Consider the following 13,384-nt stretch of genomic DNA (forward strand, 5'->3'; position numbering starts at 1 on the left):
AGAACAATTTCTTCTGATGTGGACTGACAAGAAGTTACACAGGCGACGGAGATGCTGATCGGCATCGTCATCATGACCTCAGTGGAGCAAGATACCAGGTTTTGTCATTGCTCAAGGCTCTACACTACTACTAAGGAACCTTTATAATGGCCTTAACTTATTGAGAATAATACGAACAATTTGTCTCTGGGTCGCATTTCCGCATCTTTCGGGAAAACCCACGTTGGCAGATTTGGCGCAAACACCTTTATATCTGCCAAGACTCCTGGCGCAGCTGCCCTGGCAATTTTCCACCACTGGCATCAATCCACCTCATCCCACGATTGACCCCGCGTAGGTCATCACGCATCACGCCCTCGGGTCAAATCCGCCCGCAAGCGATCTCGAAATTGTTCTTGAATGCGACCAAAGCCACCTTTCGGCCTTTCCAACTCCTCCTTTGCCTCAATTCAGTTATTCCCATCATCACGGCAACACAATGTCCCTCGCCGACCACGCACAAAAGCTCACCAGCACCCTGGAGCAAGCCAAGCTCGTCCCCGGGTCCGCGGCGGAGCTCATCCCGGAGGGCTTCAAGCCCACGATCAAGCTCGGGGTGTCGTTTGCTGGCAAGGCCGTTGAGACGGGCAACTTCTTCCGCGCCGGGGAGTGCAAGCTCGCGCCCAGCATCTCGTTCGAGGCCGAGGAGGGTGCATCGTCGAATGCTTCCTACACGCTGTTCCTGACCGACCCGGACGCGCCCACACCGGACAACCCGCAGTTCGCCTTCTGGCGCCACTGGGTCCTCCCCGGCCTCCAGCCGCTGAGCGGAGAAGCAGTTGTCGGACAGACAAAACCGGCGTTGACGGAGTTCCTCGGGCCCGGGCCGAAGGATGAGTAAGTGTTCAGTCTTTGTCTTCGGGCAGGTTCCCGTTGGCTGGAGTGAACGCCGCTGACTCTGTTGATGCATAGTTCGAAGCCCCACCGATACCTGTTCTTGCTCTACCGTGAGCCTGAGGGCCTTGACCTTAAGAAGGACGACGTTGGCGGAGAGGAGTTTGTGCAGAGGCGGTCGTGGAAGCCGGCTGAGTTTGCTGAGAAGCATGGGTTGAAGCTTGTTGGTGTTAATTGGATGACTTGCGCTGGAGACGGCTGGACTGAGTAATTCATATAACTCGCGGGACACATCGATAATTCTAGACGATCAATCAATGACTCAATCAAAAGCCTAAGCCATCTGAACGAGATAGGAGTGAGAGAAGCGGTCACTTGCATAGCTGTGAGCGAAACTGTCGGCTGGCAATGGCTTCATATTTTTGCATGCTACCGTAGGTGTCACGGTCCTATAGTCTAGTTGGTTAGGACGTCGGATTCTGACTGCCATCAGATCCTTCCGTAGGCCCAGGTTCGAATCCTGGTAGGACCTTTTTGATGCCGCTGCGCGAAACAAGATGGCCATTTTTGCTTTGTCTATTTCAACATTATCCAGTTGAAACCCGGCCAACTGCGTGGAAACATTGTGAGGTTGTTCTGACTTTCTTTTGCCGTGTTAACTAGTTTATTCGCGGGCGGCTTCTTTCGCAATGCCAAAGTGGTACAGTGAGCGACACAGCAAGACAAGGGTCCAAAGTCCCTAACACGATCCAAGTTCCAGCGGTCGACTGCTTGAATCGGCGCTAAAAGAGCACCTACCACATCCTCACTCAGCGCGCGTCTCCAACGACACCAAAAGCTAAAGTGCTACGACGCGTCTTGGTAGTGACTTTTTTTTTTTTCAACACTGATGCCATTCTTTTGAACACAGGCCATGGAGCGTTTCGTCATCAGGCGGCAAAGCTCGCTTGCGGCAGCCAAGAGGATTCTGGCCCAGGCAGACGACGAGCCTAGTTTTGAACCAAAGAAAGCTGCGCCGAAGTCAAGAGCGCGCCAGGTCGCTTCCAAACCCCGGGCGCCACCAGCAGCAGCGCGCAAGGACGCGTCTGAAGCGGACTTCACTCCGGAGGACGCCGAGCAGGACGAGGGCCACGAGGTCATTGAGCCAGTACCCAAGCGGCGCAAAGTCGAAAGGCCGAAGAAAACGAGCAAATCCGACACGGCGAAGCTCTATGCGAAGCTATTTGAGTCCTCAGGAGATGTTTGCACAGACGCATGCACGCCTCCCTCCCGAACACACGCAGACTCATATCACCGCCCACTGCTCCTCCACGGCCAACCAGGTAGGCGGGGCCGGAATGCTCTGCTCTCATGGTTCGACTCCATCAGCACGACCCGCGGCATGCCGTGGCGCAAAGCGTGGATCGACCCGGCCACCGTCGCGGACGCTGCCGAGCTGCGCCGCGGGCTGGAGAAGCGCGCTTACGAGGTCTGGATCAGCGAGATCATGCTGCAGCAGACGCGCGTCGCGGTGGTGATCGATTACTGGAACAGGTGGATGGCGCGGTGGCCGACGATCCAGGACCTGGCGGCCGCGGAGCCGGAGGACGTGCTGAGCGCGTGGCGCGGGCTGGGGTACTACTCGCGCGCGACGCGGATCCACGAGGCGGCGAAGCTGGTTGTCGGGGACGCGGCGTGGGAGGGGCTGATGCCGGCGGACACGGCGGAGTTGGAGGCCAAGGTTCCGGGGGTTGGGAGGTACACTGCCGGCGCGATCTCGGCTATTGTCTTTGGGAGGGCGGCGCCGATGGTTGATGGGAACGTGCTGCGGGTGTTGAGCCGGCAGTTGGGTGTTTTCGGGAACGTGAAGACGGACAAGGCGACTATTGATCTCCTTTGGGCTGCGGCGGATGCACTGGTCAAAGCCGTGGCGAGGGATGCGGTTGGTGATGACGGGAGGGACGGAGAGCAGGCGCCGACGAGTGATCGGCCCGGACGATGGGGACAGGCGCTGATGGAGCTCGGGAGCACTGTTTGCACACCGAAACCGAACTGCAGCGAATGTCCCATCACGACGACGTGTCGAGCCTACGCAGAGGGCCTCCTGCTCGCTGCCAAGTCGAAGAAGCCCAAAGTGGAGGACATCGAGGACTTGTGCTCGATATGCGAGCCGTTTGAAGAAGACGGCGATGAGGGGTGTCTGTCTGGGAATGACTCTGATACTCCCCCGAAGAAGCCGACGAAGGGCGTCAAGGGGGCAAAACCCGCGGCGCCCGGGCCCAAGCAAGCCACTCTCGCCGCGTTCAAGTTCGTTTCTAAGAACGCTGAAAAGGACGACGCATCCCCGAAGCAGCGCCCGACCGTTGACGCGAAAGCTCTCGAGACCGTCGCCGAGCATGCCAGGAAGTTCCCGCTCAAGGTCGTCAAGAAGGCGGTTCGCGAAGAAGAGGCCCTCGTTTGCGCGATCCGGCGCGCCGATGGGCAGCTCCTGATCCACCGCCGCCCCGAGAAAGGCCTGCTCGCCGGACTGTGGGAGTTCCCTAGCCATACCCTCCCTGCTGCGACTAGCAACACGGCAGCGTCGCGGAAGGAGGATGCTCAAGCTTATGCGTCGGAGCTACTTACCAGCGGTAAAAAGGTGAAAATGCGGCATGCGGGAGAGCTGGGAAGCGTGCCGTGGCTGTTTTCGCATCTCAAGTTGACCATGCATGTCCACCTCTTTGAGGTGGAGGGGCCTGGAGAGTATGCGTCTTCATATGCGCGGAGTAAATGGGCTTCCGTGCAAGAGGTCGAGGACGAGTCGATGGGTACGGGGATGCGGAAGTGCTGGGCGCTGGTGCGGGAGAGGGTGGAGGAGTAGTCGAGCGGGTTGGATGAAGCAGAGGCTGATGTCCTGGATAATACCCGGCGTGTTTGTGTACCTATACGTGTAACATTGTAATGAGACTCTGACGCCGCGGCTGAAGTCGTCAGACCAATGGTCAAATCATTGAAGGCCTACATCGATTGCTACTTACCCGTTCTGGATCACTACATCCCATTCTATGCTGCCTCGACACCCCTCCAAGGCACGAAGCCGGCTGCGCATCAAAGTTTGACGTTCACGGAAGTCGCCGACCCACTGTTCATCCTCCGCTCCGGGCTCCATAGCCCCGGCCGCGTTTCCTGGAGTCTTCGGAAGGGCCGGATGGGCCCCATCTTCTCACGATGGGGCCGGCTTGGTGTTGACGGTGGATACGCTCGCATCGTGCCCTCGACCCGCCCACAACTTCCACCAAATTCTTGACCATCTTGCCCTCGCGATGTTTACAACCACAAATCAGCCTGCCCGGCTAGCTCAATCGGTAGAGCGTGAGACTCTTAATCTCAAGGTTGTGGGTTCGACCCGTAAGCGCCATCATCATCCAATTACACCTAGCAACATCATCACTAACACATCCCAGCCACGTCGGGCTCAATTCCCGTCAGCGATTGACTTCAAATCCTATCTTTTTTGCTCTCCCTCTGAATTTATCAGGGGTTAAAACTTTTGTTAGCTAGCGAGTATAAACCACGTTCTATACTTCCTCGTAGGCGTGGCCGATGCAGCAGTTGCGATACGATGATAAACCCGTCTCATAATCTCGTCACCCTTCCTTCCCCAAAACCAAGACTTGGCCAAGAAGTCCTCGCCGTATTTTCCGTGGCCCCCAAACACCTCCTCCCTGATTTTGGGGAATCCCCCTTGACCACCTGTTCACTTGATGATTTCCCCAAAAACCAAGCATCTTGGCGGGCCTTGGCACCGCGGCCTGCGAGCCTCCGTCTCCTGCACCACGGGATCCATCCCGCTTTCAGACGGCCGCGGAACCGATCGACTGTGCATTGCGGCTAAATGCGATGCTTATCTTTATCTTGATGTAGGGTGACGGCGGTAACCACACCGGGCTCGGCTTGCGTCAGGGGCCGGAAGATAGAGTTGACTAGGTCATGTCTGATCTGCGCGGTGTGTTTGGGACGCCTCCTTTGAGGGGTTTGATGCCAACAGAGCGCTGCAAGACACGGTGTTCAACTTGAGGAGTTTCTTGTAGTACTGATGCCATCGCGTGATCGACGGCTAGGAACGTTTGACGGTTCTTTCATAAGAGAATGCCCCCGGGTATTCCTTGGAAGACTTGAAGTTGAATACTGCTGTGGTCTCCTAGGATTCCTTTTACCTCTTTGTCGCGATGACGTCGTTTGTTTCGTTCCTCTTGGTTCTAGGAGTTTGTCTGTCATGTGCTTTGGCTCAATCGCCAGATCATTCTGTCAACACAACTCGTCAGTGTGATTGGAATCCCGCGGGGCCACTGCATCTTCCACTGCGTCAGACGACATGCTCCCTGCCGTATGGTCCAGAAGAGAAACCCGATAGCTCGAGGCCGTCGCCATGGACACATAGACCGGTGTGCACCAGCCCCAAGACAAAGTCCAGATACTGCGCCTTCGTCAAGAATGACTTCCACGGCGACTCCGCAGTCCTCATCCTCACATCTCCGGAGACGGCAGCCGGAGATCTCGGTTTGATCGAGGACGTCGATCCTCGGTGGCTCAGCCCTGGTTCATCTTCCTCGCCGCCGCAGATCCCGCCCTACGAAGTCCGGAAGATACCCGGGAAAGATCTGGGCGTCGTGGCTAACTCGACGATTCGCGCTGGAGAGGTCATCATGCGCGACTACCCAACCATCTTGCAGACCGTGTCGACAGAAGTGTGGGAGCAGATCGACCCGAGAGAGGCGCTATGGGTTCTCGAGGAGGGCTTTGTGCGGTTGCCGAGGGAGGTCCAGATCAGAGTCTTTGAGCTCGCGAGGAGTACAGGCGGGCATGTGCTTGAGGATGTTCTCCACACGAACACATTCGCGGCTTCGTTCAATAATGTCAGCCATTACGGGCTATTCGCCAACGTTGCGGTATGAAAGAACTTGTGTTGCTTGACAAAGGATGAAAGAAGGACTAACTGAGAAACAACAGAGAATCAACCACGATTGCAAGCCAAAGTTGGTGGTCCCGCGACAATAGGCGATTGTAGGCTTACATGATACAGCGCGGTGACTCGGTACTCTCCACGAACGCTCGCCTTGGAGGTAATGGCGTACCGGGATATTCAGCCAGGGGAAGAGCTCAGTATCAGCTGTGAGACGCCATCCTCTTTCTACATCACTGGCACTCGCCAAGCTGACACCAATACACAGACTCGCCGCTCAACATGCTCTACGCAGACCGCCAGCGGACCCTGCAGGAGTGGGGATTCAACTGCACCTGTACGCTCTGCAGCTCCGCCTCCGCCGTGGCCGTCTCAGACGCCCGCCGCGGACGGATGCAAGAGATCGTGTCGGCGCTCAACAACAAAGTCTTCCGTTCGTCGCCGGCGCGCATGGCGGAGCTCGCGGAGGAACTGAACGACGTCCTGGAGAAAGAGGGGCTGTCGGCGCAGAAGGGCGACTTTTACGACATTCTCGCGCGGGCTTATGTAGACATGGGCGAGGTCGAAACGGGCAGGAGGTATGCGCAGTTGGCGGTGGAGAAGCTGGTGCATTTTGCGGGGTACGACGACGAGAGGACGGAGAGGGCGAGGGGGCTTTTGGGGGAGTTGGGGAAAGTTGGGGGAGCGTAGGAGCAGCTTACACGGGTACGGGGGAAACGGTGTGGTGTGTGACTGATCATGAACAAGGGCATGTTCGGGGTAATACATGACGGAAGACTGTCACTCCCCTTCTTGCTGGTGTGCTGTGAGTGGTATTGGCCCGGAGTAAAGGAACCCCGGAGAGGAGGACGGGGGTGAGGTTTCCTGATTCGGGGTGCCTCGCCTAACACCGACGGGATATATCTTTTTCAGGCAGTTCCAACATGGCATGGCGTTGGGGGAGAAAGTAAACCGTTTTTTTCTTGGGGGCGCTTATTATTTTCCGACTCGCGCACACCTGCTCACGGCTATGCGGCACCGTTCCATGACCCAAGATGCTGGAACCGCGATTAGGTTCCTGCGGGAAGGGTTGTGACGCCCGACGATCCTCCCGCAACATGCTTTTCCCCTGAGCTGTCAAAAATAAGAATAACGCGTCTCTGCTATGCGTTTCTGAGGGTTGGGGGAGTTGAGGCTCTGGCTGGAGCCGCGTCCATGTGGCGCCAAGAGGCTTGGAAGGGCTTGGACGACCGCTGCCAAGGCTGCCTTGGCATGCTTCTCTGAACGTCGTGCGGATCACCAGAAGATTCAGAGAAGAAAGCCGACGATGGGAAAAAGACATTTGTAGTAAACACAGAAGCATTCTGTTTTAGAAATAATAAAAGGCAAGTTATTTCGAACAAAGACGTTAAACCATTTGACTGTGACACAATGTTGCTCTTTGCAAACGAGAACCTTGTTCGGTGTTCGATGCACGTCCCATCAACACCACAGAAAGACATCACCACCGACACAATGTCTTTATCACGATGGTCCAAATCAACCTGCGCTCCAGTATTTAAATCGGCCCACGTGCGATGGCAAATCCCTCTGCTCTCACCAAACCAGAACGCAACAACACGTCGCATCACATATCTCGGCTAACAATACGACGGCATAAACGAACCCGCGCTATTACTTACACTACCACCACAGCACAGACTTCTTTCCCCAGAAACCCCCAGAGATCTTCGCTGCCATGTGCATCCAGTACATAATCTCCGCAATCTGCACCGCCGCCGCCTGCGGCGTGCCCCAGAAGGGCTGCCGGCGCGAACACGTGGTCGTGTCGCGGCGCGAGGTGTGCCACGCCGCGGTGCCGGCGCGGTGCATGTGCTTCTTCGGCTCGTGCGGGCGCATCGTCACGCACTTTGACGACAGCGACCTGGTGAACATCGCCGAGGCGCCGTGCGAGGCGTGCGACGAGCTGTTCGTCGCGGAGCCGGAGGAGGTGCTGCTGCTCAAGATCTTCGACGCCGAGTTTGCGGAGATCTGGGCCGAGTTCTTTGGGCCGAAGCACGCTGAGCGGTGCACCGAGGGCAAGTGGCTGGGCAAGTATGACGCTGAGCAGTTGTTGTTTTACCTTGAGGACGAGGAGGAGCCCTCTGTGATGCACGACGATGGCGACATTGTTATGGAGTTCTGGGAGGGTGCGCCTGTCGCTGCTGAGGATGGTGAGTTTCATGCCATTGCGGGTGAGCCTGATGCGACTGAGTTTGAGGGATATGGTCTGGATGAGTTGTTTGAGTCTGCAGAGTGTCGCGCGGAGGATATTCCCCTTCCGTCGGACGGTGAGGCTGTGATGTTGACCTGCGATGGAGCGCAGCACGAGGACACCCACCAGATTGAGATTCACGATGAACAGGCTCAGGGAGACGAGAACTAGCAGGGACCTGGGCAGGGGACAACTAGGTGAGTGTACGCATGCTGGGAGGAAACTCGTAGATTGTTTGTGTCGGGCAAATTTGACTACGTAGACAGGACGCGCCAGAAAAGATGACCACGTAATACACACAAAACAGGATTCTCAAAGGGGAGGCCGAAGATCATCACTCGGGTTCGCGCTCTGGGTGGAAGCTCCGACGCCGGCGGATGTTAGAAAACGTTGACAGCGTGCAATGAGCGATCTTTTGCAATTTTCAAGTAAACCCCGTGACCAACATCTGGTGAAAGTCTTGGAAATCGTATGAGGTCCCAAATTGCATGCACTCAGAAACCTCCGCACGTTGGTCGGACTCGGTGGTAATTTACACGCCTGGGCCCGCGGTGGCTGGGTTTACCTGGTATGGGCAGTATGGAGCAGCGGCAATCCGTGCTCCTTTTGCGCCTTTCGCCATGTGACGAGTGGGGGTTTATTTCTTTGGCAGAAATTTCGCGTCAATTCCAAGGTCTCATCGCGTGCGTGCGGTGTGTGTGAAGTGAAAGTGTGGGTGGGAAAACACCGAGCTCGCGCTGCGAGTTGAGCGCTTAGATATCCCCAGTCCAGTTTTTACCCCGTAAAGTCCCCATTGAAGGAAGCTTCTCCGTGGGGACTTTGGGGTTGGGGAGCAGGCGAGCAGGAAAAGGGGACCTGGGGAGTTACTTTGGGGCAGAGAAAGGGTGCAACGAGACGGATGGTCGGATATCCTGGCCATCTGGCTGGACGGATGGATCTCTGCCTGCGTACGAATCACCGGGCGTGCCACTGCGCAATCATCGATGTCCTGGTTGGCCGAGACGGCATGTAAGCTTAAACTACGGGGATTCATTCGCGCGAGATCCATCTCGCCTGGGAGGATTGAGGGGAAAGCTAAGCAAGCAGACTGGAGTTCGTGGAGCAAAATGATGGGGAGGCGAATTGTCGGTCGAGGCCCGATGGGCCTGGCCTGGTCATCTGCATTTCTCATGTAACAATAACCGGCGCAGGCATACAAGCCTACAAGGGGCTACTGCCAGTATGACTCGATTTTGAAGGCTCCGCGGGCGTAAAAACCGCAGCCGTCGGTGGTTGACGAGCAAGTCGCCCTCACGGAAGATGGCCGAGCGGCAGTTGCACGCGCGGACAAACCCCGTCGACTTAGTCCCAAAGCAGCCCGAGCAGGGCCCCACCCGGCCGGCGGCGAGCTGCGGTGTCTCTGCCGCCTGCGAACCTGCGAAGGACCCGGGCCTGGGATTGGCTGCTTTGGGCAAGTCTTGGAGCAAATCTGCTGGTTTACCTTAGGCTGGACTTCTGGTTCTGGAGGCACTCACAGCGGTTCCACGTAAAAAGTTGGGACATGGATCATGGGACGACATGGGGCTTTTGCGAGGGCTTCGGCCTGGCGTTGCATCTCTCTGTCTTCCCACTCTTTCTTCTCCCAATGTTTGGTCAGCAGCAAAAACTGGAAACGCACGCTCTCGACGAGTCAGAGCGCAGCTATTATTCCTGTGAAATCTTTGGCATTGCGGGGGAGAACAGGACGGATGGTCGTCTCCAAACTTCCAAAGCGCGGAGAATGCGGAGCGGTGCACCGCTCTCCCACCTAAGGACAGGGGGGGTTGTCTACTAAGGCTGCTGTGGTGGTTTTGGCCCCGACTTGGCTTGCGCACTTGGCAAGCAAGTAAGCACCGCTCCCAAGGAACATCACGTCACTTGGCACTGGGCGGGATCGTCCTTTGTCGAACTCTTGGTCCAATCCAGCGCCGCGGAACACCATCCTGCCGGTGCAGACAAGCCTTGAGGCGGTTTTTTTCTCTCCTCGCGTGCATCACACCCTCCCTGGGCAGATTTACCCCAACCTCACCTCTCCCAGCGACCGCCGTCCCCTTCCCCCAGCCGGGACGTAAGCGGCCTTGCTTCTTCGGGCGATTCATTTCTTGTTGAGCTGGGAGACACTACTGCATCCTCTGCCCGTGGAATTGTCTCTTGGTGTGTTGCATTACGGGAACTTGCGGGAGCTTCTTGATCCCAAACCGCTGGCTTGAGAACACTAACTGTGAGAGATACGAGTCTATCGGCCTTGATGCGCGGGGTGATGGCCGTCCTCTAACCTCGCGTGGCCTCATGGGCCATCCCAGAGGCGCGAACGGTCATCTGAAGATGAGCGGAAGTCATCCCAGTTCTCCGCGGCAGGTGGTCGATTCTGAGAATTTAGACTTTGTATCAGAGCTTTTTCCGTTAACTCAAGGCCCCCCTTTTCCGTCGAATTTCTCGGGGCCAACTTTTGGGATACCAAGTTATTTCTGACACCCGGTATCACATAGATCTAGAGTCCGTTTTCCAGATCTAGTAAACCGAGGGGACCCCAAAACCGTTGTCTCTGCATGGTGCATCACTGTGGATAATACAGCTGCGAGATACGGCAAAACTGCGCCGAGAAAAACAACGAGAGCGAGAGAGAGAGACAGAGAGAACTTACAGAACGGGCGCGTCCGACAATACGGACAGCGGAGAACATCCCGGCCAGGCTGGCAGGCAATGGTTCAACCAACCCCCGACTCGAGTAGTCCGTCCTACGTGCTCCTCCTCCTCCTCTTCCTCTTCCTCTTCCTTGTCTTTTCCCCAACTACCCCAAACCAAAGCCGCCGGCGCGCGGTTGCTACAGCCGGATATGGGCAAGCTGCCGCCCACTTTACGCACCAAAGGCATCGTCTCTCGTCTCTCCCCACGCATCTCCATGTTCATCCCCATACCCTTCCCCATTCAGGTCATCAAGACATCCTTGTCTAGTTTCGTAACCAGGACACCATTCCACCCGTTCCTCCCCTCGCAATTTTTCACGATGGTGGAACGGAAGTTGAGCGATTGGTCGGTCGGCGGACCATCCCCCCGATGTGCCCCTACGACCCTTTTCCCACGGGGTCGCATTGACCACTGGCTGTCATCTCGCAGAGGGCGGGGGGAGGGATTCCAGTCGTGTGCGCGTGGTGTGTAGTTTGCATTTGTGATCTGGGTTACTCATGTAAGCTGGTGTTCCCTCCGATCACTTCCCTTTTTCCCTCCCCAGATCTTCTTGGGGTATTAATATCAACCCCCTCTCACCCATTCGACGGTTTCTTGCTCTTCAACCGTCGTGTTCAATACCTCAACCTCACGCCCCCTTCTTGTCTCTTTGTACAGCCCGCCGACGAGTCTTAACGAGCGAGCACCGAAAAGAAACAGCTTCCAAAATGGCTGGAGGTGGTGTCAAGAAACCCATCAACGTCTTCAAGCTCGGTGAGCTGGGCGAGCCCAAGGGCGTCTTCAACTGGCGACTATGGTTCGCCGTCGTCTCCTTCGGCCTCATGGGCGCCGCCCGTGGTGTCGATGAGGGTCTCATCTCTGGCGCCTTCGGCTCCAAGGATTTCCAAAAGTTCATCCACTACGACCAGTACAGCGATGTTGAGAAGACCAACATCAAGGCCAACGTCTCTGCCATGGTCCAGCTCGGTTCCGTTGCTGGTGCTCTCTTGTAAGTCGGCGCCCTCTCCCGCCGGGTGGCGTTTGCGCTTGGCTCCTTTCTCCGACTAACACAACCGGTTCAGTGCTTTCGTCATCTGTGATAAGATCGGCCGTATCTGGGCTACCCGTCAGCTCTGCGTCATTTGGATCATCGGTATTGCCATCTTCATGGCCAACAACGGCCACCTCGGCGCCGTCTACGCCGGCCGCTTCATCGCCGGTCTGGGTGTTGGCCAGACGCCCGTCGTCGGCCCCGTCTACCTTGCTGAGATTGCTCCGGCCTCCGTCCGCGGCCTGTGCACCTGCGTCTTCACCGGTTTCGTGTACCTGGGCATCGTCCTCGCGTACTTCACCAACTACGGCTGCCAGATTCACCTCGGCGACGCCACCCACAACCGATGGCTCGTGCCTACCTCGCTGCACATCATGTTCGCCGGCATCATCTTCATCCTCACCTTCTTCCAGTTCGAGTCCCCTCGTTTCCTGGTCAAGCAGGGCAAGATCGAGGAGGCCACCACGACCATGGCTCACCTGCGTCACCTCTCCGTCGACCACGAGTACGTCACCCGTGAGATCTACAACATCCAGGCCGCCCACCACGAAGAGCTCGAGGCCAGCAAGGGCGCCACCTGGTTCGGCAAGGTCAAGGAGCTCTTCCTCGTCCCCAGCAACCTGTACCGTCTCTACCTCAGCACCATGGTCCAGTTCCTCTCCCAGTGGTCCGGCGCCGGCTCCATCACCCTGTACGCCCCCGACCTGTTCAAGATCCTCGGCATCACCGGCCAGAACGAGTCCCTGCTTGTCACCGCCGTCTTCGGTGTCGTGAAGCTCACCGCCGCCATCCTCTGCGCGCTGTTCCTCGTCGACGTCATCGGCCGCAAGCGCGCCCTGCTCACGGGCATCACCCTGCAGGCCGTTGCCATGATCTACGTCGCCGGCTTCCTCACCCACGTGCCGCTCCTCGGCGTCGACGAGAGCTTCGTCCTGCCCGAGAACCTCCTCGGCGTCTCCCGCGGCGCCATCGCCATGATCTACATCTCCGGCTTCGGCTGGGCCCTCGGCTGGAACTCCATGCAGTACCTCCTGACCGCCGAGCTGTTCCCCCTCCGCGTCCGCGCCCTCGCCACCTCCTGGGCCATGACGCTGCACTTCGCCAACCAGTACGGCAACTCCCGCGCCGTGCCCAACATGCTGCTCGCCACCGACCACGGCGGCATCTCGCCCATGGGCACCTTCTGGTCCTTCGCGGCCATCACCATCATCGGCGGCGTCTGGGTCTGGTTCTTCGTCCCCGAGACCGCCGGCCGCTCGCTCGAGAGCATGGACCGCCTGTTCGAGCTGCCCTGGTACAGGATCGGTCTTTACGGCAACGCGGACGCCGAGGAGCGCGACATTGTCCACAACGAGAAGCAGGAGGCCGCCGAGGGCGTGCAGGGTGCCGCGACGCACGCTGAGAAGAGGGAGGTTTAGAGACTGTATAATGTGTACACGATAGATGCTTGAAAGCGTCTGATGGTTGAAACAAAACAAAAGGGCCCATATAATGAATGCAATATGCTCCCAAAGAAGTAATGATACGAAATTCAAGAAAGAATCATGTTCAAAAACCTTTTCGTCTTAAAATCTGATGTGTCGTTTGGCGTGAACTGAACCTCGCTTGATGTTGCTCAAAC

At 57.1% G+C, this 13,384-nt stretch overlaps 5 protein-coding genes across 5 annotated transcripts; all 5 read left to right on the top strand.

Annotated features, from left to right (window-relative positions):
* Window positions 1–478: 478 nt before the first annotated feature.
* On the top strand, window positions 479–1,144 carry GCG54_00014782 (Carboxypeptidase Y inhibitor; the record flags this gene model as incomplete). The annotated part of the gene is made up of 2 exons (XM_045414603.1): window positions 479–876; window positions 952–1,144. The coding sequence occupies 2 exons, from the start codon at window positions 479–481 to the stop codon at window positions 1,142–1,144; spliced, it is 591 nt and encodes a 196-aa protein (XP_045260725.1).
* Window positions 1,145–1,786: 642 nt separating this feature from the next.
* On the top strand, window positions 1,787–3,712 carry GCG54_00014783 (Adenine DNA glycosylase; the record flags this gene model as incomplete). Its single annotated transcript, XM_045414604.1, has 1 exon — window positions 1,787–3,712. One exon carries the CDS (start codon window positions 1,787–1,789, stop codon window positions 3,710–3,712), a length of 1,926 nt encoding a protein of 641 aa, XP_045260726.1.
* Window positions 3,713–5,060: 1,348 nt separating this feature from the next.
* Window positions 5,061–6,484, top strand: GCG54_00014784 (putative protein lysine methyltransferase SET5; the record flags this gene model as incomplete). Its single annotated transcript, XM_045414605.1, has 4 exons — window positions 5,061–5,780; window positions 5,842–5,867; window positions 5,915–6,003; window positions 6,063–6,484. The coding sequence occupies 4 exons, from the start codon at window positions 5,061–5,063 to the stop codon at window positions 6,482–6,484; spliced, it is 1,257 nt and encodes a 418-aa protein (XP_045260727.1).
* A 1,027-nt stretch (window positions 6,485–7,511) lies between these two features.
* GCG54_00014785 (uncharacterized protein) lies at window positions 7,512–8,198 on the top strand (the record flags this gene model as incomplete). The annotated part of the gene is made up of 1 exon (XM_045414606.1): window positions 7,512–8,198. One exon carries the CDS (start codon window positions 7,512–7,514, stop codon window positions 8,196–8,198), a length of 687 nt encoding a protein of 228 aa, XP_045260728.1.
* A 3,242-nt stretch (window positions 8,199–11,440) lies between these two features.
* On the top strand, window positions 11,441–13,181 carry GCG54_00014786 (Quinate permease; the record flags this gene model as incomplete). Its single annotated transcript, XM_045414607.1, has 2 exons — window positions 11,441–11,721; window positions 11,795–13,181. 2 exons carry the CDS (start codon window positions 11,441–11,443, stop codon window positions 13,179–13,181), a joined length of 1,668 nt encoding a protein of 555 aa, XP_045260729.1.
* Between the last annotated feature and the right edge of the window lie 203 nt (window positions 13,182–13,384).

Source organism: Colletotrichum gloeosporioides, assembly GCF_011800055.1.
Source record: "Colletotrichum gloeosporioides strain Lc1 chromosome Unknown consensus_66, whole genome shotgun sequence".
In the NCBI taxonomy this organism is placed as follows: Eukaryota; Fungi; Ascomycota; class Sordariomycetes; order Glomerellales; family Glomerellaceae; genus Colletotrichum; species Colletotrichum gloeosporioides.